The sequence below is a fragment of the Xiphophorus maculatus genome, chromosome 15 (genome assembly GCF_002775205.1).
Source record: "Xiphophorus maculatus strain JP 163 A chromosome 15, X_maculatus-5.0-male, whole genome shotgun sequence".
NCBI classification, from domain to species: domain Eukaryota; kingdom Metazoa; phylum Chordata; class Actinopteri; order Cyprinodontiformes; family Poeciliidae; genus Xiphophorus; species Xiphophorus maculatus.
In genome coordinates this window covers 11,213,973-11,238,552 of record NC_036457.1, presented here as the reverse complement: position 1 = coordinate 11,238,552, position 24,580 = coordinate 11,213,973, and the positions used below count along the sequence as shown (strand labels likewise).

At 36.8% G+C, this 24,580-nt stretch overlaps 1 protein-coding gene across 2 annotated transcripts; it reads left to right on the top strand.

The window, feature by feature from the left end:
* The first annotated feature begins 2,381 nt into the window (after positions 1-2,381).
* acp1 (acid phosphatase 1) lies at positions 2,382-13,729 on the top strand. Of its 2 annotated transcripts, none has more exons than XM_005815299.3 (6): positions 2,382-2,445; positions 3,338-3,411; positions 4,101-4,214; positions 8,306-8,367; positions 9,092-9,197; positions 13,330-13,729. In XM_005815299.3, the coding sequence occupies exons 1-6, from the start codon at positions 2,403-2,405 to the stop codon at positions 13,405-13,407; spliced, it is 477 nt and encodes a 158-aa protein (XP_005815356.1). In that variant the 5' UTR covers positions 2,382-2,402; the 3' UTR covers positions 13,408-13,729. The 2 variants fall into 2 exon arrangements, with proteins under 2 accessions (XP_005815356.1, XP_005815355.1); XM_005815298.3 differs by lacking the exon at positions 4,101-4,214 and adding an exon at positions 3,922-4,035.
* The last annotated feature ends 10,851 nt before the right edge of the window (positions 13,730-24,580 follow it).

The window sequence follows — 24,580 nt, the reverse complement described above, 5'->3', positions numbered from 1 at the left end:
AACAGGCAGAGAATTAGCAAAAACCTGTTGAGTCTGTTGAACTTAGCATACAAACTACTTATAAGTAAAACACTCCAAAGAATGGTTGTAAATGGCATATTAAGAAACACTATTGCAATGATACCTTGAAGGGGGAGTGTCGGAAAGAGCAGGAGCTTCTTAAAGAGACAGGGGCCCAATTTCCAGGCATTAAATTGGGCAGTCAAGTTTCTGTTAAATCATATTTGATATATACAGCATATTATGACAACTGAAGGTAATGTGCTATAAAGTGACTCTATGTGCCTGGAAAACACATCTTACCTCTTCAAGATCTGGGAAATTATATTCTTTATTTTGCATCGTTACCTGAGAATGCATTATGAAAGACCTGATTTAACGTAGAATTTTAAAAAGAAGAGAAACCCTAATATCTGATGTCAAATAAATAGTGTGTTTGTTCAATAAAACCTGACAAATTACTTCAACAACCTTGACACTGATAGCTAATATTCATTACCTTGATTTTACAGTTTAACCAACTACTGTTATTAGCTGCGGCTAGAAGCTTGGACATTAAAATTAATGAGGTGATTTTCAATGAATCTGTTTTTATTCTGCAACAGAGGAAAAGCTCTTTTCCTGGTCGGTAAAGAATGAAAAATGACTGAGGTCTTTTGCCATGCAGCTGCCTGATACTTCATAATATTCCTTCTTTTTTTCATCAGAATAACAGATGATGATTCCATACCAGCATATGGAAGGAATCTGTTGTGGTGTCAGTGGCAAAGGTTACATCTCCTAAAGCAATGCATAATAATTTCCCTGTGGCTCTGACATATCTGGTTATTGAACCATTTGAATTATATGACATATACATATGATCAAATCTGATATTTTACACATACTGAATGATATGTTGGATCTGTTGTATTTTGCCTAAAGGATGAAGAGCAAAGCAAAGGACTTCAAAGCAACCTTGTTAAATCTTGTACTTTGGAAACTGCAGAAAACTAAAGAGATTACATGCTGTCTTTTTTTATTTGCATTTAATTAAACTATCTTGGAAGTTTACCTCACGTATGGGTTACCTTGTGGGTATCAGCTGAATTAGATAATTTTGTAATTCAGAAAATTTGGCTTTTGTCTTGGGACTGAGGAAGTTGTTACTGCTCATTTTCAATGTGATCAGAGAAAGAAAACCCAGGCTGTTTGTTAGGCATCTTCAATCATTTTCCCCCTACCAAGCATTATTTTTATAGGGACAATGTATGAGACTCATTCTTTAGACAAAAATTGTATAATTTAGTCAGGCAATATTTCCTAAGATTAATAAAAATCTTAATGCATCATGTTCATAGAGTAGAAATACACTGAACATGTGGATTTTGAGTGTCATTCATGCAGTTGTTCACTAATAATTTTAATCTATTTTCAGGAACTTTCACCAAAAAATTGATGTCCGTTCCAGATGCCATGTCTCCTTTTAATTGGTTTTAGCATTATTAATGTTTTTATGACATGTTAGGCTACTATTTTATGATCTAACCCTGGTTTAAACTTTGTCCCAAGTTCTTTCCCAAACTACATGCTATGTTCTTTTCTCTTCATGATGCTTTTTGTTCATCCACAATGTCTTAACAAACTTCTGAAATGTTTGAAAAACAACTACATTTATATTGAACTCAGATTACATTAAAGTAAATGTGACTAGGTTTCTTTATTGAGTGTCATTTGAAGGCATTTATTTTATTTAGGGGTGTTAGTTTAAGGGGCACTGAATATATAGACACTTTTCAGATTTTCATTTGTAAAAAATTTAATTTCTATCACTATATCTACCAATTATGTTTTGGCACATTTTATCATTCTAGCTCAGGTTCAAATACTTCCCTGCAAGTTTTAAACCAGTTCTAATTTGAAATGCTGTATTGTGTGGATGCCTCATACTTTCTGAAACAGTACCATATGGTCAGAACCATAGACCTAAATACAGTCAAGACACTGACTGAAATGATTGGGCAAAAAATAAGGGGAAAAAGTGAAAAGTAGTCATTGTCTAGATAATAACTATTAAAAAAACTATTACAAAAGCTAAACCATATACCTTCACACTGCATCTTGAATTTATTGCAGGCCAGAATGCAGAATGGGCCAGAATTGTATTGTCTTTAAATCTTCAGGCAAGCACAACATTAAGTCATGATTCTTTTTCAGTCTTTTTTTCTACATTTATTTCTTTGTTTTTCATTTAAAACACACGTGGTTACCACCAAAATACACAATTAACAACCCTCTCCCCCCATACAAAATAAAAGAGATTTCATTTTTTTGTGATTTTGTGATTTCAGTTGAGAGCTTATTTTTGCTCAGGCAGAAGCTGGTCACCCACTGTGACGTAATTCAGGAGAGTCCACAGCAACATGGCGGCCACCGGTTCGAAGTCAGTTCTGTTCGTTTGCCTGGGTAAGAGCGTCTTTTATAACCTATCCGCAACAATGTTTAAATCAAACACCACATATAGAATACATGCAAGTTCTTATGGTTTCATTGGTTCACCAGTTTGTTTCTTAAACCGAGTTAGCGTCAGATTTCCAGCTAGCTTGTCTTCCCGGTACTGTCATTAAAGTTGCTCTTCGGGGCCATAAAGCATAAATGAAAGACCCTTTACTCATAAAACATGTTTTAATGTTATAACTACATTCTGAACTTAAGTCAGTCCGGTTTACAATGTCTTGGAGACAGTAAACCGGATTGACATTTTAGTTTTGGTTTCACCGTTTTTATTGCCACTATGAACCTTAATTAAGTTGACATATTAATCTGCAGTTTTTCATAAAACTCGTTTAGTGCCACGTCCAAACTAGTGCAGTAAATTAGTTTAACAAAACCTATTTTGGAAAATCAACATTGACTTGCAAGCATTCTGCGTTCCACTTACGGGACGTCGCGCTGCTGTGCATGACTTACACAAGCCGAGTATAATGCTCCAGCATTTTAGCTCCTAATTTCTATAATTACCCCATATTTGTTCGTTTGATTGTTTGATATTTGTACACTTTCGTTTGAGGAGGAGTGGGTGCCTTAAAGATATATGCATTTTGTTGATCATTAAGTTTGTGTATTTTTATAACTAACTGGACTGCTTTTTTCCCCCAATAAACCTTTATCACACCAGATTAAAACAGGTTAAAATTGAACTGAACAATAGTTTTCTGGTTAATATTTCATAAGATGCCAGAAAATGGGATTGGGTTAATCAAAGTTTTGATCAACTCACACTTCACTCTTTAAGATAATGTAATTAGGATATTAAAGAATTGAAACATCCTATTAATACTCTTGTGATTTTAAACAGGGAATATTTGCAGGTCTCCCATTGCCGAAGCTGTGTTTAGGAAAATGGCAACAGATTCTGGAGTGGTTGATAAGGTAAAGTCATCTGCATTTTATTGATACATTACAGACTGTGAAAAAATTTTCAGCTGTTAAAAAAAAATAAAGTGTAAAACATCCATCTTTTATTGTTGTTTTGTTTTTGCTTTTGCAAATGTAGTAAGGAATATATTAAAATATTTTGGTAATTTGGCTATAGTTATTACAGTGTGCAAACTATATTCAGCTCCACAGTGTTTGCAGATGCTTCTCCAAAATCATATTTTATTGAAGATGTAGATACCTTTTGAAAGCTTTAAGAAGTATTGACATCATGTTTTTATTAAATACCACAATACAGTAAGTATTCTGTATAATAAATCATTTAAAGATGTTATTAGAAATTTTCTACACTTTTAGTGTACGTATTTAACTAAGTAAAAAATGAATCAATGATCCTTATAGATATTTAAAACACCAAATTCTAAACCATCTTCAACTTCTACTCATTTGACATTATGACCCAGTTCTGATCTATTGTTACTCTCCATGCCCTGATTTGCCTAGTGGAGGATAGACAGTGCTGCCACCTCCACCTATGAAATTGGAAACACTCCAGACCACCGCGGTCAAGCCTGCATGAAGAGACATGGCGTGCCCATGAGTCATGTGGCCAGGCAGGTACGATCACGCTCTTCTACACGTAGCGGTAGCTAGCGGCCCCTTTCTGTGCTCTGTTCTTGCAGTGGGTCATAGACAGTGGTGCCACATCTGACTGGAATACAGGCAGCTCACCGGACACCCGTGGTCTGGCTTGCCTGAGGAAGCATGGCATTGAGACAAGCCATAGGGCTCGACAGGTACAACTGGATGATCCGTGGCGCCACTCACCTCATTAGTGTGTTTTCTCACAATTTTCTGTTGTTTGCCATTTTCCTGTAACATTAGGAGCAATCAGCAGAGCTACAGATTGTTTTTTCTTTTTTTTAAAATTGTGTATGTCATGTTATACCTTGAGGACATGATGATAGTTCAAATATGTTAAAAATACGTTTTTAAAAATTACCTACTGCGGCTCTAAGTGAAAAATAGCATCCAAGCACACCTGACCTGTTTGAAACTATGATGACCTTGTTAAGTCATGAATCAGCAGTGATCAAACACATTTTTTGGTTAAAATCAGAAAGCAACATGTCATATTCTAATCTGAAGAAATGTAGGAATTGAAGAGAAACATAGAAAGTGACATCTGACATATCGGTCAGGAATTTGCTAAAATACAATTTCTATTGCTTTTGGATTCCAGTCAATCACTGTCCAGTTTCCCACAAATGGAGAAAATGTAGAACTGTAAACATACAGAAGAGTGTCTGGCTGACCAGACTTACTGCAAAAATGCATCAACATACTGATCGAGGAATACTAAAACACTTTAGGCTTCATTTGCTTCAGCTGAAGTCAGTGTTCATAATTCAGAAAGGAGACTAGGGTGAAATGGTCTCTGTGTAAGAAATCCATCGGGAGATCCACATCTGCAAACCTTTGAAAAATAGACTATGAGTTGATGATGCACATCATGCACATATCTGGCATGAAATTAACAAACATTTTTTGAAAAAGAGCTTACCACCAATAATCAAATATGGTGAAAGATTTATGGCTCGGGGTTGACTTTTTGCTTAAAGACCCAGAAGACTTTTGACAATTCTGAAGGGGAATGTCCAGCCATTGGTTTATGAGCTTAGTAATTCAGTGAGATGGTCATACAAAGCACATAAATAATGCTTTAAAAAAAGAGTAACAAAAGATTTTGGAGTGGCCTGGTAAAAGTCAAAAAGTTGACCAGACTGAGATGCTATAATATAAATTTTAATAGGCTATTCATGGTTGTGATGGGATGTGACTTATTTAAATCTACTGTGCAGCGAAGACCTTAAAATACTTGTTGGCTGACATGACCAGGTATTAACTTTAGATGGTAACTGCTTTTTCAAATGGCATCATTTTGGTTTGCATTTTTTTCCTTCTTTATAAATGAAATTCTCATTTTTAAAGTGCATGTTTTGTGTTTGCATTGATTACCTCTAATAGATAATGTTGTTTGTTCTAAAATGTATAAATGTTATAACATTATAAAACAGAAAAGAAATTGTCATTATTTATTTATGGCATTTTATTAAAAAAGTAAACTATCGCAACACTATTTATGAAGGAAAACAATTCAGTTTAACTCAACTTCTTTATTTGGGTTTTATTTATTTTCTTTTGCAATAAAAATAATCTTTATAAAAATACAAATCGTATTGACATGCTAAAATGTTGTTCAATATGTTCATATCTGCAGAATTAATGAAATGTAGTCGTTCCCATCATAGCTTCATCCTTTTTTAGCAGATTTTAGCAGAAGTTAGGAATCAGTCATATACTTCTCTATCTTAGGACTTTAAGCTTTATGTGATGCTGGCTCATCACCTTATAACACTCTTTTCCGTCTTCTTTCGTGAGACATCTCTGGTGTCTGACCCTTTGCCTGAGATCTCCTGTCTCCTTGCGTTGTCTCACAATAAACCCATTCAGTCAGGCTCACATTTAATCTGCTTAAATCAGAAGGCTAGACCTCTGGCTTAAACTCAACCAAATCCACACAATGAGCTCCGACAAGCTTTTTCCCTTTTTCCTTTATCAGTCTTTTCTTCCTATTTCTCTCACTTCTCTTTGCTCCCACCATCCCACTTAGCTCAACTTCTGGTAAGGCTTATGTCCAAATAAGCAAATTGACCAATTGGGATATTGCCTGCAGACCATTGCATCCCCAAATAAACAAGAGGGTTTTTTTTTTTTTTTTTTACGAGACAAACATTCTCAGATGACATCTACAACAAGTAATGTGGAATGTTTTTCTCTTATCAAAAAACCAGCAAGGCTATAGATTTAGGAGAGCTGAAATTTTGATTCCGTCCTCGTAAATATGTTATCATTGTGTCAACATTAGAGGAATGAGCAACTTTAGCCAAAATACCATGATCCTCCTGTAATCACATTAATTTTGCTTATCATCTTTTAAGTTTTGATGTTGGACAAATATATATTTTTTGGAGTCGATTCCTCCCCACCACAACCAAGAGTACAAATATTTTTTTGACCAAATATTAGTTTTTATCATTAAACCATCTGTTGGTGGGAGGTTCTATTTATACTATGGTAGAAAAATGTCTAAAATTAAATAGAAATATTTGTCATAAGTAGGAAGGATTTAGCAGCTCCAGATAAAGAGATGTATTGGTACCTCTGCTAAAGATGGTTAGAGAAGCCCCGAAATAAAATATTTTATTTTTGTAACAAAATTGCATCACATTATCTTTTTGTGATATAAGTAACTTCTTTATCTTGCAGGTTTTAGAGACTTTTACAAACATCAAAGGCCATTTTCTGTTAGCCACAGCTCACAGCTCTAGTTAGCTTATTTTCACACCAAATCCTGTATAATATCAGGAAAATATCTAATTACAATACTGTATGTAGCTGAATATTGCATGTAGCACACCCCACTGAATGCAGGATGACAATATACTGATGAATTTTTGGGTTTGATGTCAAATAACGCTCAGTTGCACTGTAAGATGTAGGCATATGTAACCTAAAATCTACACTATGACAGATGTAAATGTTTACAACTGAAAATATATTTAGCTTTGTCATATTATTAACCAAATGCACTGTTTTAGTCACACAGAATATTTAAAACATGTATTTATTTAAATCATAAACATAAACAACCTTTGCCTATCGCAGGGGGTCTAATAAAAAAAAATAATTTTATGAGCTCTGTTACAACTTAATTTCTGTCTTTTGTTACTGTTATGCTGCCTTTGCGCTAACAGTTAAGCAGAATGTAGTACCTTCAAATTAGAAGAAAAACTGGTTTATTTTTACACAGAGCAGTACCATCTCAGCATAGCTTCATCAGGAGTTTTATCTAGAGGTTTGAAACTTATGTCTTACTCCACTTACTCCTTATTTTCAATAAGATCCTCCATGCTCACTCACATTTTTTTCCACTCAAATCAGTAAAAGATCCCCATAAGGCTTGTAAAGAGAACTTTCTTTCTTAAATGGCGGATTATCACTGCTTCATTTAAACTGTGAGAGCGCCAGGTCAGCTTTGAGCTCACAGCTCAACAGGCACACATTACCACCATGTGTGAGGAAGAGGTTTAGGAGAGTGAGAATATTATTTTATTGCAATATTCAGTTATAACAATTTCCTCTTACATGAGTAACATTGTCTAAAAGAAAATATTTATTTTTTACCTGTTTCTCATTTGCTATTTCCTTTCTTTGCTATTTAAGCACATCCTGAAAATAATTACTGCCAGACCCATGCAATCAAGATATTGAAATTGTCTGACATAAAGTATCATCATACATTGATCTACAGTAATTCGAGATCAAAAACAAAGTGAATAACATCTAGAAAGTGTTACAGAGACAATTTTTATGCCTGGGGGAACAAAAGCACAAATATGTAATGAAGCAAATCCTTTTTCACAGCAATGTATATGCGGGATTTGTTTTGTAATCTGTGTTTAAAAATTAGCCCAAGTTTCTTGACTAAGTTATTGTGGAGGTTTAGCCAATAATAATTGGATGCACAATAAAATGTAAACATGAATTTGCTGAATAGAGTTGGTTACTTACAACTGTTGCTTCTGTGTAAATCACAGAATTTCTGTAATTAAAGTATAAGTTATTTATTCTTGTTTTTTTTATATATATATTATGAAATATGGATGAAAGAAAGAAGTTTTTGCTTAACAATAATTGATAGTTTCTGCTGAGGATTCTCCCCTCTCTCCAAAGGCCCAGCGGGAGCCTCTGCTCACCTTACTGTGTTTCAACTAAGAGGCAAAACTAATATTTGCCTTTTTCTGCTTTTCTATCCCACTTCCAGGTGACCAAAGATGACTTCATGACCTTTGAATACATACTCTGCATGGACGAGAGCAACCTGAGGTACGGTTATTCCAACTCGCAGCATAGTTTATTTTCCCTTTCGAGTGTCGATCGCAGCTTGACGACACGCAGGCACTGAAAACACCAGGTCATGTTTTAAGTGTCTCGTCTTGGTGAGTAAACACTCCCTCAGAATGGACTTGTGTTGCATTGAGAATCTATGCTGCTCATTCACATTCACGTAAAAAAAAAAAAGAAACGTTGGTAGCTTTGAGCTATAACTCACTCCCCGGTCAATGCCTCCCTTTAATGAGCAATAGCCTTTCTTAAGCTCTTCTGAAAGGTCATAGGGAGGGATATTTTTTTTTGCTACTTTGAACGTTTAGGGATCATTTTGAGATCACATGCCTATGGCAGATCTGATCTGTAAGCTGCTTACTGAGTTCTTTGGATGCCTTGTCTTTGCTCTTTAACCATTTTTTTCTTCCTCCTTCTTCCTCCCACATATTTTTGTTGCCTGACAAAGAGTTCATTAATTGTTTGTACTGCTTTAGATTTGACATTCTAAAGTAGTAGAGATGTGTTGATTGATTTTTTTTTTTTTTTGCACATTACTTTCTCTAACTTTTGCACAGAGGTTTGCCATGACATAAACTGCAAAATTTATATAAGGATTTCAGGCAAGATTAACCACATGGATGTTTATTATAAGGAAGCTGTATCCTGAAACCTTTAGAACTATTCATCTCTGCTTCAAATGAGTTTCTTTTTTTTTCCTTCACAGTGACTTGAACAAGAAGGCCAAGTCTGTGAAAACCTCCACTGCAAAGATCGAGCTTCTCGGTTCATATGATCCTCAGAACCAGCGGATCATCAAAGACCCATATTATGTAAGTATTTAAGGAAAATTGTTTTCCCTTGCTCAATTTTAAAACAAAATCACATGTGCTGTGTTTATTTTCAAGATTTCTGATTATTAAATAGATCCTAAATTTGATGTGGTTGTGTCATAAACACGGCCGCTTAAAATAAATTATTTCTAAAGTGAATATGAGTGTGATTTGCCTCACATTGTATTGCTGCATTGACTTTTTTTTTTTTTAGTATAATATAAACTGAAACAGTCATCATTCACTGTGTAGATTTATATAACTTAATAATCAACCTGGCTAAGAAACTTTTAGTTATTTCTGCAAGATAATGCCAGCCTAGTTCTGTGTTGAAAGCGTGTCTTAAACGGACCACTGAAAATATCTGTAATCCTATAGAATTAAAATATAACCTAGCAGTTTGGAAACTTCACATTCAATAAACAAGTGTGGAAAAACGATTCATTTTACATGACGTGGGTACTTGATCTTTGCCTACATTGATGTGCAATTTTCACAACTGGATTATTACATTCTAGCATTTACTATCTCTGAATAATTTTTAAATTGACATACATGTGCAATAGCCTTTGTTTGCAGACATTATAATCCAGTGGAATAATTGTTTTGGCTACATGTTCATGAGAAAATAGTTTTCTAGCTCAATCTTGATAAAACACTGTCACGGGTGAATGAAGCTTACTGCCAAAGTGGTCACAGTTGAGAAAGGATTAAAAGTTCTTATTTTGACAGGATGGATTCCTGTTCAATTCCCCCAAAGCTTTTGTAAAGGCCCTTTCTCTTCAAATGTCCAAAAGATAATGGTTGTTAGTATGGAGGCACAAACTGTGACTCTAAAATAATGTGGTTCTGATGATTTAGGATAAAACGTTTTGCTTTTATTCTAAAACAGCCTCTCAACAAGGCACTTTGATTTTGAGTCAACTTAAAAATACTTTTTAATTTAGGGAATTTCGTGGGTTGCGTGACTACAGTTATTGAGTGAGGTTAGATTGAACACAGCTGTTATTGTTTCTAATTATTTGAATATTCCTAAAATCTCTGATAAAGATCACTGCAACCTTCCTAATGTTTGCTTAAATACCATCATGCATATGACATCACCCTTTTTTAGCTTTTCTTTACTCAAACACAATATCTCTATTAGCACTCAACCAATTTATAGAAATAACAAGACCTGACAGAAAACTTGTCTCTGTAAAATAGACGAAATAGAAAAAAGAACATGAGAAAAGAACATTATTTGGAGATAGTGAAGCAATGTGTCACATCGCCAAGAATTTAAAACTTTTAGTTGAATGCTTTCAGCTCTTTTACCCATAAGACAGACATCTTTATTTGTTATTATTCACTTTAGCTGCAGGCCTGTTTTTCTTATCTCTGTACATTTTTACCTTCAAATGTCTGCAAACAAAGCAACAGAACTAATACGGTTCATACGTCTTTATTAATCAGTCACATCCTCTCTTATTGAATTTTATACATTTTACTTCCCACTTTTCTCTGTAAAAAAACAAATTTTCTCAGGTTTTCCCCAAATGTTGGTGGATAGAAATATCAAGAGGAATCATGTGCACCATATTGCTCCACGTACAAAACTGATAAAACAGATTGCCTGAACTTAAAATGCATAGCTGATGATGTTGATCAGCTTGTCCTTTACGGGCTGCTTCTTTTTAATGTTTTTGTTATCTAACAACATTTTGGATAGTATTTTTGTTAGTATTTTGTCTTTGGATGAACTTTGCCATGTTCAGGTGCATGTGGTAGTTCTAGAGAGAATTCAGAGTCCAAAGGGAGATATTCGATCTTTTCGAAGCACGTTTCTTGCAGTAATCAGCTCCAAAGCAAAACAGTGCAGATTGCGTTAATAAAACAGATCAGTTACTAGCTCCAAAAAACATGTTTCACAACCTTTCCAGACCTGTGCTCATTGCAGTGGCTTTTTTTAACCGAACTGTAATTACTTGGACTGCAACAAAAGTCTACTTTTCGTCTGTTTTTTTTTCTTTTCTTTTATTTTCCGATTGGTTTGGCTTTCCACGTTCCGTGGCTGGCTCGTCTCTTTTGTTCTTTTCATACTCAGCAGTCGGAAGCCCAGCCAGAGGATTTGGACTGGGTTTCTTGGCTCCTTTTTATCTTTCTTGAGGGTTGTGGATGAAAAAAGGCAGAAGTAGTGGAAGGTTTCAGAGCACACAATACATTGATAACACACTGATTTACATTCATGACATATCACCGAAGATTGGCAAATCTTATGTTTCCTGAAAGTATTTAGAATAATCTCACAATAACTAACTAATGTCATGTATGGTCTTGAAGAAAGAAGTGCTGCAGATTTCTGTTGGCTGTATATGATCTGTTTCTTCCTGTTTTCATCGGCTGAGTTATTCTTCTTGGAACACCAGCCCTAAATAAAACGTACAGAAGAGTGTTGTTAGGGTTGTGGCCGGAGGAACACATTGTGGCTCAACAGTTAATATATAAGTGTGGATAGTTATATTAGGCGTGGTTTGGATGTCTCACTTTATTGCACAGCATTCAGGGGCTTTCTAGCTCTACTTACCAGAGCTTCTGATATGCTTTGTGGTTTTTCTTTGAATATTTAACACCACTTTGGTTGTGGACCGCCGCCAACAACCCATTTGATGACCACAAAATGAGCAGGTAGACAATCAGTGTTGCTGTGTCAAAATAAATGGAGACATGTGTTGCTTTATTCTCTGCAGGAGGGATGAGGATAAGCTTTGCAGCCTTACAGAACGCATCATTTCCTCCTTTTTGCTGTTTATTATCCAAATTGGGCCAGTTTTGTTCTACTCCTCAACAGATTGCGTACTAGGTTTACAAAATTTTATAGCGTTCTATAATCTGGTGTTTTGTCAGATAAGCAGATAGCCTCATTCAGAAACGATCTAGCAACTGCACCCAAATCAGTTCAAATATTTGTGGTCTGAGTTTTTCTTCTAACATCCATCATAAATATCCATATGTGACACCGCCTATAGTTTATAGTAAAATTCTCCCAGCTGAGCAACTTCACATTGCAGATGTATTCATACTCCTTGAACTTTTTTTCACATTTTAGCACGTCATAAACACAAACCTAAATGTGTTCTATTGAGATAGTATGTAAGAGACAAACACCATTTTAATAGTTGTGAAGTAAAATAACAGTAAGACTTTGTTTTGATTTGTTTTTTTTTTTTTTTAGAAGTTAGCATGTATTTGCATTTAGGCCCTCCAAGTCAAAATGTTTTAAAACCACCTTTCGCTGCAGTTGCAGTTCTTTCAGAATACAATAAAATAATCCTTTATTATTTATTTAGAATAGGAACTACAGTATATATATATATGTATATATATATATATATATATATATATATATAAGAGCAATCATGCACACATTAATATATGAATGTGTACATATTATTTGGAAGCATTGATCTAGGTTGTACATTTGGTGCTAAATTCAAGTGGACACAATTTGTATTCGTAAAAATTATGATATCCATTCATTATTTTTTTCTCCATGTTACAGTTATGTGTAACCTTATATTGATGTAATGCAAAACTCACAGTAAAGTATGTTTGTTTGTGGTTTTTATGTGACAAAATGTTTAAGGCGAATGAAGACATTTACTTTAACAAATATATGTTTGATTCTCAGTAGTTGAGATTTAAAAACAAGTTCAGAGAGTGTATCAAATATTATAAATATTTCCTGTTTTTCTGGAGTGGAATTGTTTTAACAGAAAAAATATAGTTGGAAAATAGAAGTGACTCCAGCCGATTAGTTGTACAGGTTCACAAAAAACAAGGTATGTGCCAAAACCCTCAAGAACCGAAGAGACCAGAGTTTCAGAGACACTAACGTCTCTTTTGGCTTTATGTTGGAAAAGTACTAATGTGTCTGAATTTGAGTGTGGGTTTTACCATTCAGTAAACCTCTTGGCATCTGCTTTGCTTTAATTTGGTACTCAGTAAGAGGGGAAAACAATGTTCTGGCTGAAAAGGTTGCTGTCATTTCACATTTTTCCCCTTTACATTCATAAGAGTGCGTTTGTCTATTTTTATCTCTCAACCCAATGCAAGTTATTTACTGAAGCTTGTCTTGTGTTTTATCCCTCAGGGAAGCGATGCAGACTTTGAAAATGTGTATGAACAGTGCCTACGCTGCTGCAAAGCTTTTCTGGAGAAGAACTCCTAACAAGATCTCACAAGATCTCAGAGAAGAACCTGCATAATCAACCAACCTGATACATCTTGGTTGCCACAAAAGCACTTATCAATATAACTGTACCATAACTGTCAGAGATCATTACAGTCCTATGCTACAGTATTGTAGATGTCTTACCAGTGACATTTAGAGCAGTGCTGATTCTTCTGGTTTACTTTGATCATTAAAGTGAATCAATCTAATTGAAAAGGTGTTTCATTTGTTCACAAATCCATCTTCTTTACATGTGTAAATTTCCACAAAAGGTTAAATGTAGTTTTGTTAAAGCCTCAATAAAAATGGGTGGAGAAAAGGGTGGTGTATTTATAAAATTTGTGAAAAATGAGAAGGGAAAAGTATTGAAATTCTTTCAGAGGGGTATTATGGAAAATCAGCATTTGAGCTTTATATGTTGTAATGTTATTCCCTCTTAAAAGACATACATGAAGTGTAGCTTTGATTCTTTTGTGAATGTTTGAGAACATTTTGAATCTCGTGTGGTAGCCATTTGGGTTCCTTAGCGTAGGTTGATGCAGTGCACTGGCTATTTACCCAAAGCTCTTTCTTGCGCTGTAGATCCAATTAAGCTTCTGCCTCATAAAGAACCTTTCTCACACGCCATGCCCACATGGCTCCCGTAGACTAGCGGCAGCAGCAATTAGCAAACACCTGTTGGAACTGTGCTTCGGCTGAGTTTATCATACAAACGACTTCTAAGTCCAACGCTCCTACGAATGGCTTTAATTGGAATCAGTAAACAGCATGGAGAAATATTGTTGCATTGACATGCTGAAGGGGAATTGTTGGATACGGTTCTTAAAGAGATGGAGGCTAATTTGAAGAAGTCAAATTGAAGGAGTCAGATATGACTATGATGCAAAATCAAATTTCGTTGAAGCTGTTTTTGACACAAACAGTATTTTCAGAAAAATCTAATATAGCATAGCTATAAAATGGCTATATGAACCTGAAAAATACGTAACATCCTACCTTTAAGGGAGGTAAATGTGAAAAAATACAAACTTTGTGAATCACCAAATAATTTTGATTCAGCATTCAAGTCTTATTCAGTACAGGCCTTTCTTAAAATTGTTAACCATCAGAATCATTGAATGTGGGTGTCCCTAAAACACATGTGGCCGCAATAGTATAAAATCCAGCACTGAGACATGGATCACTGCAAGAAATGAGGGATTTTCGACAGCTATTGACACCTAGCGCTGCTATGCGCTTAGAGATTGAGGACTATCGGCAAGAGTTTTTTTGTCAGAATGGGAAATTGTAGGGAACTGCGAAGAATTGTCAAAAACTGTGTGTGTCCGTGTTTCTCTATCACCCTCCTCCCCTTGGGCCTAGGTGAGGCTTTCATATTTAAAAGAAGTTGCTGGGAGCCATGCAAATCAACTATTGAGCACTGGCCTTTCTGCCTGTCGTTCCTGTTGTAGCTCACCCAATTTCCCTTCTGCTACTGCTACAAAATTTGTGAAACAAGGGGTCGCTTTCAGGAGATCAGTAAACTCCAGCATGGTATAAGATGCTTCCTGAGCAACAAGTCTAATACTGACATTTTTCCACTATTACATATTTAACAGTTAACTGTTTGTGGTAAACGAAGTGAGGTGATGCTGAGGTCCATGGTAGTTGGAGGTTGCCAACTTTCTCCAGTCAGCAATGCACCTCCCATCTTCATGCGGCTTTACATTTAACGTAAGAATGGAGCCTGGAGAGCTTGATCCAAACCTCACATCACCAAATTCAATGAAAGGTGTCAGATGTAGTGGTGTAAAGCAGGTTGTTACTTCAGTTCTCTTTAGTGATAAAGCATGGCTATCCAATAGACAAGCCTGGGTTTGGCAGTTGCTAGGAAATCAGCACTAGTCTGACTGCATTATGTTAAGTGTAAAGTATAATGTTGTGGCGACTGATGCAGGGCTGTTTTTCAGCAGTTTGGCTTCACTCCTTGGTTTTAGTGAAAGGATCTGGCAATTCCTCAACATGCCAAGACATTTTGAACCTTTGAATGCTCCCAACTTTGTGGGAACAGTTAGATGATAGCTTCCTCTTGTTCCAGCATCAATGTGCACCAATGCACATGAGAAGCAGTTTGGTGTGGAGCTGCTTCCCAGATCTGATGAGTACGGTGGCCGACAGGTGCAAATGCGCAGCAAAAGAGAAACATGCAAACAAAACAAAAAACACGCGCACAAATTAAATGCGGCAAGCAAAAAGCAAATAAAATGCAGCAAACAAAAAAGAAGACACCCCCGAATGAAATGCAGCAAACAAAAAGAGAGACGCAAACAAAACAGAAGACACCCCCGAATGAAATGCAGCAAACAAAAAGAGAGATGCAAACAAAACAGAAGACACCCCCGAATGAAATGCAGCAAACAAAAAGTGTTGAAAACGGAAGTGCTCCAGACCACTAGGGGGAGTCAAAGAAAATAGTATTTTTGCTAATTCGGGCAAGCATCTACGAGACCGAGCCCAGAACGGTATGACTGACACAAAGTCTATCACGCTACCCATAAATTATTCTGTTATTCTATAATATTATAAAAGACGGCGTATCTGAAAAGAAATATAGTAATACGTACCTTTACTTTCTTTCAAATTTCTTTCTCTGAATCTTGCATCTGGTCCCATAGAAATGAATACTATTTTCTTTGACTCCCCCTAGTGGTCTGGAGCACTTCTGTTTTCAACACTTTTTGTTTGCTGCATTTCATTCGGGGGTGTCTTCTTTTTTGTTTGCGTCTCTCTTTTTGTTTGCTGCATTTTATTCGCTTTTTGCTTGCCGCATTTAATTTGTGCGCGTGTTTTTTGTTTGTTTGCATGTTTTCTCTTTTGCTGCGCATTTGCACCTGTCGGCCACCGTAGATGAGACCTTTGAGATGAAGTAGAGCAATGGCTGTGAGGTAGATCTTCTTGTCCAACATTAGTGTCTGACCTTCCAAATGATATTCTGGAATAATGGTAAACAAAATTCCCATAAAGCCATTTCTAAACCTTGTGGAAAGCCTTCTTGCAGAAGAGTTAATGGTATTGCAAATGGTAGGATATCATCACCTAAAACCCTACAGTTAAGAATGGGGTTTGGCAAGCAAATCTTTGATATTCTGTTTTGCAAGTGGCTATATTTAGATTGTAGTGCCCTGGGATGTGGGCCATATTGTCCATATATGTAATTACGGCTACATTTTTTTGTCTTGTATTATGCTCCTATAATCCAAGCTAGGTTTTTGAAATTTCTTAAATATTAAAGTCACGTGGGCAGGCGAACAAGATGGCAGCTGGCTAACGGCTTTCCGTTTCCCGACATGTAATTAGCGACGATACTGTAGTAAGGGGCTCTTATTTGATACCGTTCTCAGCAAGTGAGGGAGCAGTATAGGCTTGTGGACTTCTTTTGGGGGAAAAAAGTACTTTAATCCTGCAATGGCCGCAACGAAACACTCAAAGAGTATAGGCCGCATGTCGACCCGTCACAGCCCTTCACATGAGGAAGAACAGGGGGAAACACCTCCTCCTCCTAATATAACGAATTTGTTCTCGGAAGTGGTTAAAATGAGTAACATGCTACAAAGCGTAGCTGCTGATGTCTCCACAATAAAGCAGACGACGTCGGAACTGAATGCAGCGGTGGCTGCAATGCAAGAAAGGCTAACGGAGGCTGAAACACGCATCTCCCGCTTGGAGGACACTTCGGAGCGGCTGCACACCGCAGTTGGTGAGAGAAGCAAGCTAATGGAAGCCATGCTGGACCGCATGCAAGTTCTCGAAAATCACAGTAAGAGGAATAATGTGAGAGTTATTGGGTTGAAAGAGACTATCGGTACGGATGGGACACTTTTGAGCTGTGTTCGGAAGATGTTAATCGAGGGTCTTGGAGTTCGCGATGACGCCGAGTTCGAGATTGAACGAGCCCACCGGGTCTTCGCACCGTTACCCGACCCGAATCGAGCCCCGAGACCGGTTCTTATTCGATTCCTGAGGCAATCAGCGAGGGATAAAGTGATTATGGCAGCTAAGGAGAAGCGCGGGTTTGAGTGGCAAGGGTGCAGGCTATCAGTGTTTCCAGATATGTCTAAAGAACTGGCGGAGAAGAGGAAGGCTTTCACCGCAGTGAAAAAGAAGTTGCAAGAGCGCAACGCTAAATACACCCTGGCGTTTCCAGCCACGCTGTGCGTGAGGTGGAAGGGCAGAAACATAAGTTTCAGCTCGGCGAAAGCAGCAGAGAAGTTTTTCAATGAGGAGAGCCGGGAGGAGAACGAGCAGGGGGAGGACACCCCAAATTCAACTGATTGATGTAATTCCTAGGAGCCCCATAGAAGATGTTGTGTCTGACTGTTGGGAGGCGGACCTCGCCACCTGTCATCATGAACAGAGAGAAGCAGAGTCCACGGACCTGATAAGGTTTTTTCTCTTAGTTATTCTTTCTTTTTCTTTTTTCAGCTGCGGTAGACAGCAGCAATAGAGTAGGTTTTAACCCTCTATGGCATGACTTTTTATTTTTGTGGGGAAGAAATATTTTCCTGCATTCTTTGGGAGCTTGGTGGTCCCTAATTACATGTCAATCATAAAATCGGACTCTGACACCTCCTGGAACCAGATTTGGGTTTGTTGCCTCAGGGTAACATTGGTCTAGAACACCAAGATTGTCTACACTGATTATGAGAAATGAAATACAAATCAAACAAAAACTATATTCATAAAAGAACTATTTTTTGGACAAAAATATGTCAAAAATCATGCCCCCCAAAAAATAAAATAAAGGAGCAATGTGAGGTACAGCTATGTGGTTTGTTGCCTGAGGGCAACGCCATGCCATAGAGGGTTAAGTTTGTTTTTTTATGTTGTTTCTATCCGTTTACATGACGGGAATGTTTATTGCCCATGTAAATTGTTTTCATTTTGGCTGGGTGCACTCACAGAGTAGGTTGGGGATCAGGGGACCGGGGTATAGATATATCAGTTCAGAGTGTTTTGTTACAGGTTTAAAACGTGTATCAATCTATAATCTGCAATGACTGGGAAGTATATAAAATTCACATCTTGGAATATTAATGGATGCAGAAATCCAGCCAAAAGGCGCAAAAATATTGGCGTATTTAAAGACGAATCAAACCGATATAATATTTCTCCAAGAAAGTCACCTAAATGAGGGGGAAGAGTCCAAGTTTAAGATGGGTTGGGTAGGACATATTTTTCATAGCTCTCACTCGAGTGCTCGCAATGGAGTAATTATCCTTATTAAGAAAAATATTCAGTTTTCATTGATAAAACAAGCTAAGGATACAGAGGGAAGAATAGTTTGCGTCGAAGCAATGCTGGAAGGGGTAAAGGTCATACTCTGCAACATATACGCGCCCAATAAGGAGGACCCTAATTTTTTCCACAAAATAAATAGTATATTGGGGGATATGGAAGGACAAATAATATTAGCAGGGGACCTTAATGAAGTTATGGATCCTATACTTGATAAAAGCGCACCAAAAGGTTCACTTAGCTCTAAAGGAAGAGATGCAGTCCATATGTTAAAGGAAGATTTGGGTCTAGTAGATGTTTGGAGGTTAATCAATCCGTCTAAAAGAGAGTACACATTTTATTCTCATTGTCACAAATCCTATTCTAGGATCGATCTGTTTTTGGTTTCAAAACTCATAGTAAATAATGTGCGGAGTCGTGATATTAAAACTATTGCACTCACTGACCATGCATCTACGGAATTATGCATAAGATTAGGACTGGGGAATATAAGAGGTTCAAGATGGAGAATGAATGTCTCGATTTTACAGGACAAACTTTTTAAAGAACAGTTGGGGCAGGACCTGAGATACTTTTTTTGAAATAAATATTGGCAGTACAGAGCATGTTCAATCTGCATGGGAGGCCTCTAAGGCATTTCTGAGAGGTAAACTTATAGCATACACTTCATGGAAGAAAAAAGAGAGTCTATGTAAAATTCGTAAATTGGAAAGAGAAATCAAACTTAAAGAAAGCAATTTGGCTAGGTGTTATGATGATTTACTTTATCGAGATATTTGTGGGCTTAAGTTTCAGTTAAATGAAATTTATAACAAAAAAGTGGAATATTCTCTATTCAGGTTAAAAACTTCATTTTATGAGGGAGGGGAGAAAACGGGCAAATTATTAGCAAGACAAGTTAAAAAAGAGGATTTTTTGAACACAATCCCTGCCATTAAACAAGGAGATACTTTAGTAACCTTACCAAAAGACATAAACAATGGCTTCAAACAATATTATGAAACATTGTATACATCTTCAGTGTTTAACGAGACAAACCAAAGAGAAAGTGATGCTTTTCTCTCCAAACTCAAGCTACCAAGGCTATCTCAGGAGCATGTAGAGTGGTTGGAAGCACCAATTACTGAAGAGGAGATTAGGAAGGCAATCTCAGCGATGAAGGTGGGGAAATCCCCCGGGTATGATGGTATTCCATCAGAATACTACAAGGAGTATATAGATATTCTTGCTCCAGTGTTACAAAAGGTCTATCAAGAGATCTTTGAGAGAGGACAGCTGCCTCCTACTTTTAATGAAGCTCTGATATCCTTGATTCCAAAAAAGGATATGGATAGCACGGACCCGGCAAATTATAGGCCAATTAGCTTATTGAATGTAGACTGTAAAATATTAACCAAGGCGCTGGCTGTGCGCTTACAACAAGTCCTTCCTAGTATTATTCATCAGAATCAGACAGGCTTTATGAAAACCCGCTCCTCCTCTGATAACATTAGAAAATTGTTACATCTGATGTGGTTGAGTCAGTCAAAGGAGGAGCCAGTCGTTGCTATCTCCTTAGATGCGGAGAAGGCGTTTGATAAAGTGGAATGGAGCTTTCTTTTTTCGGCTCTCTCAAATTCTGGATTTGGACCCTCTTTTATTAAATGGGTCAAAATATTGTATAAAGAACCAAAGGCTGCTGTCATAACCAATGGCACCATTTCATCCTTTTTTAACTTATCACGAGGCACCCGTCAGGGTTGTTCTCTCAGTCCATTATTATTCATCATGTTTATTGAAACTTTAGCAGTGAGCATTAGGATAAATAAGGACATCGAAGGAATATTATGGGGACAACAAGAACACAAACTGCTTTTATATGCAGACGATATTTTATCACTTATAACACATCCGCTTACATCTTTGCCGCACCTGATGGACACTATGCAGATGTATTCGACGGTTTCAGGGTACTCAATAAATTGGGCTAAATCTGAAGTCATGCCATTATCCTCTTTATGCAATTCACACATGGTTAAAGATTTTAAATTCAAATGGGTACCTGAAGGTATGAAGTATCTTGGGATTAGGCTCAGTAGGGAGTTGGAAGCGTTACCTTCACTAAATTTTGATCCGGTGCTCTCAAAAATTAAAACAAATTTTGAAAAGTGGGGGAAGATAAAACTAACATTATGGGGCAAGATTAATGTTATAAAAATGATTACCGCCCCTCAGTTTAATTATCTGCTTATGATGCTTCCTATTACAATTCCACTTGATATTTTTAAAAGGTATGAAAATTTAATTAAACATTTTTTGTGGGAAGGTAAAAGAGCGAGAATAAAATTAGAAAATGCTCCTAAGGAAAAGGGCGGCCTAGAACTTCCAGATCTTAAGCTCTATTGCTTGTCATTTGAAATGGCAAAATTAGTTAAATATTGGGAAGGTGAGAATGGGCAGGAATGGTTACATATTGAAAGGGATATATGTTTGCCGTTTGACCCTAAACACAAATTATCTCAAAAGATCGACACAACAAACCCAGTTTATGTTCATTCTTGTAAAGTTTGGTCAAAGGTACACAAACTGTTAAAGCTCCCACATCAGGTAGAGCAGTATGCATCTCTCTGGAATAATCCTGAGATATGTATTGGTAAAACACCTGTGTTTTGGAGGCAGTGGCATTCACGTGGCATATGCGTCATTGGTGATTTGTACAAAGATGGACAATTCATGTCCTTCAATGAACTTACTCACACGTTTAATTTGGAAGGTAAAGCAAATTTTTGGAAATATCTACAGATGAGACATTGTGTTACCTCAAAATTTAAAAAGATTGTAGAAAATGATATATTGAATTATATTAAGATGCCACGTGAACGACACACTGCCTCTCAATTTTATAAGCTGCTAAGTTGTAATCTGAGTGGTGAATCGTCAAATATTAAACTCCTATGGCAAAAAGATTTGAGAAAAGAGTATACAAAAGAAGGATGGTTGAGGGTAATGTCAGAGAGTGGCAAATATGTGAAAGAGGCCAGAAGCAAATTTATACAGGATAAGGTGCTACATAGATATTATCATACACCTACGAGGTTACATAGAATGAAAATAATGTCAAACAATAGGTGTTGGAAATGTAAGAAAGAAGTGGGCACATATTTGCATTGTTTTTGGGACTGCTCTCTGGTCTCACCATTTTGGATTAAAATCTTGGAGGCTCTGAGTGCATGGCTTGGCTCAGAGATCTCTCATACTCCAGAACTGTGTTTACTGGGAGACCGATCTCAAATGCCAAACACCCCAAAAGGAGCTTTTGCAGTTGTGATGGTCGGTCTGGTGACAGCCTGCAGGATCATCTTAAGACATTGGAAGACCACAAAGTCTCCCGAGCTAAATGAGTGGATTAAATCAATGACGGATACAGCTTCTTATGAAGTCATGCTCAACAACATGGATGGGAACAGGGACATGGAATGGGATAGCTTTTGGGACTCATTGAAAAGAACTATGGCTTCGAGTAATGTATCTGGATGAAGTCTGATTTTCCCAGACATTTACCTTTCTCTCAACTACTGAATGTTTTTGAATTGACACTGTAATATACATATAATATATGACTGTACCCTGGGTATTGGGGGACGGGGGGTGGTGCACCAGCCTTTTTTTTTTGTTCTGTATTTGTGTTTTATGTGAGATAATTTTCAGAAAATCAATAAAAAATTTGAATTACAAAAAAAAAAGAAGAAAATTAATCATTGTCATTAACTGTCATGAAATTATTCAGTTTTTTGTCAGTCACTGCTTATCCGTCAGGGTTGGTGTTACTCCCACAAGCTGTATCTTCCCACTACCGACACAAATGACCTATCAGCCTCCTCATGGTAAACTTATGATTTCATCACAGGTGGAGATGGGGAAACAGATGTAAATCATACGGGCGTGGGGTTGAAGGAAAGATGAACCAGCTGCTTCCTGGACAGTCTCCATCCATTGAAAAATTTAGAACCAGAAATACCTGAGATGTTCATGCATCTGTCAAATTATACATATTAGAGTCAATGTCCTGTTCATCTTGAAGATCAAATGTAAAATTTACTTTCTAATCAAATTCTTTTTTTATGCTAATTTTGACACTAGCACAATTCCCAATCAGTGTGGGAAAAAAAAATCAAGGCATTTCTAAAAAATGGTGGACACCCTCGAGACTGATACATACAGCATACTAGTTCAAGGGGAGCCAAATAACCTTATGCTGCACCAGCCAGGTGTTGTAAAAAACAGCAGACTCCATCCAAAAGCTGTTGGAGGAAATGAATTAACATCAAGAACACCTCATCAAAATGAGCCTAAAACTGCCACAGGTGCTTATGTTTCCATTTCACAAAGGATATAACTTTGTTTAAAAGATTTTTTTCTCTGACAACTGTTGACAGCATGTTAGATGATTGTGTTAGCATGGAAAACATTTCCATCCCTGTGCCATCATTTCTACTGCAGAACATCTGTAGGCTCAACCAACATTTAAGGGCATAAAATGTCTGGTTTTTGCAGTCTTTATCTCACCCTTGAAACTTTTTAAAATATTTTGTCACTTTACAACCACACACTTCAGTGTAAGTGAAAGAATACACATGGGTGATATGAGTTTCTCTCAATCTGTGGGTTGCTGGTTCGATACCGTCCTCTCTATCATGTCTTTGGGCAAGATGCCTTGCTTGCTGATTGTGGCCAGAGGTACTGGTGGCACCTGTGAATGGCAACTTTGCCTCTGTCAGTCTGCTCCACCATGGCTGTCTGCTAGTATGGATGTGTGTGAATACCCCCAAATATATCAAATCAATCATAAATCGAATACCTAAAGTCTTGCCAAAAGCCAGTTGGCTGTTTTGTCAGGATCTTCAAATAAGTTTAAGTCTAAATAATTAGTTTGGAGGGTATGTGGTAGTTTTGTCTTTGGGATGTGATTTAATTATTATTTCTTCCACCACTGTTGTGAAGCCAAATGCAACTTTATTTTCTTTCTTTATAAAATGAAATAAAATATACTTACTAGAATCAATATTATACCCACTAAAACATGTTTCATTATTAAAGATGGTCTTTAAGAAAGTATTAAATGAGAACATGTTGAGTCAAACTTTAGAAAACATTACAACATTTAACAAAAGATGACTTAACTGCCACAGTGTTCTTACGTTTCAGATTTTTGTTGGCATCAACAAAAATTACAGGTGCCACTACAGGTTGTTGAGGTCTAATTCAACAAAAACAAATTAGTATTTCAAGTATCACGTAATGAATATTCTCCCTCTTGCAGGGAATTTTATGTAGGGCTTTCAAAGTAAGGGGGCAGAATACAAATCCATGCCACGCCATTCAGATTTAAATTTATTTTATCATTCTCCCAACACTTCTGAAGTATTTGATACTTTGTGTTGGTCTTTCACAGCAAAACATATTACTACTACTGCTAACAAGAATAATGATAATTGGTGTACTTAGTTTTTCAAACCACTGCATATAAAGGGTACTCAGTGAGTAAGTTAGCAACCCTTTACAGAAATCTGTTGTTTTACAGTGTCAATGCAATAAAACATGGAAAAATATCCTCACTCTCAACCTGGAAAGTGATCACATAAAACTGATTTTGCAACACTATTTCAAACGAAACAAGAAAGAAAGAAAAAATCCACAGCTCTCATTTGAGTTTGAACTTCTTTAGCATCTCCGTCTGAAACAGTACTTGGGAATTTCACTGGATCAGCTGTCCTAGGGCTCAGTCCAGTCATGCGCTCACTCAGGCAGCATTCCTCATTTTAAGATGGGAACGCGAGAGGAAATACAGCGCAGGACAACAAAGACAAATTATTTTGTAACAATCTCATAATTTATTTAAATATATCTCATTTTTAAA

Excerpts from the sequence above, each read along its gene's own strand:
- acp1 (XM_005815299.3), top strand. The coding sequence starts at position 2,403 with ATGGCGGCCACCGGTTCGAAGTCAGTTCTGTTCGTTTGCCTGG. Across the intron at positions 8,368-9,091 it reads ATGGACGAGAGCAACCTGAG|TGACTTGAACAAGAAGGCCA; the intron begins GTACGGTTATTC and ends TTTCCTTCACAG. Across the intron at positions 9,198-13,329 it reads TCATCAAAGACCCATATTAT|GGAAGCGATGCAGACTTTGA; the intron begins GTAAGTATTTAA and ends TTTATCCCTCAG.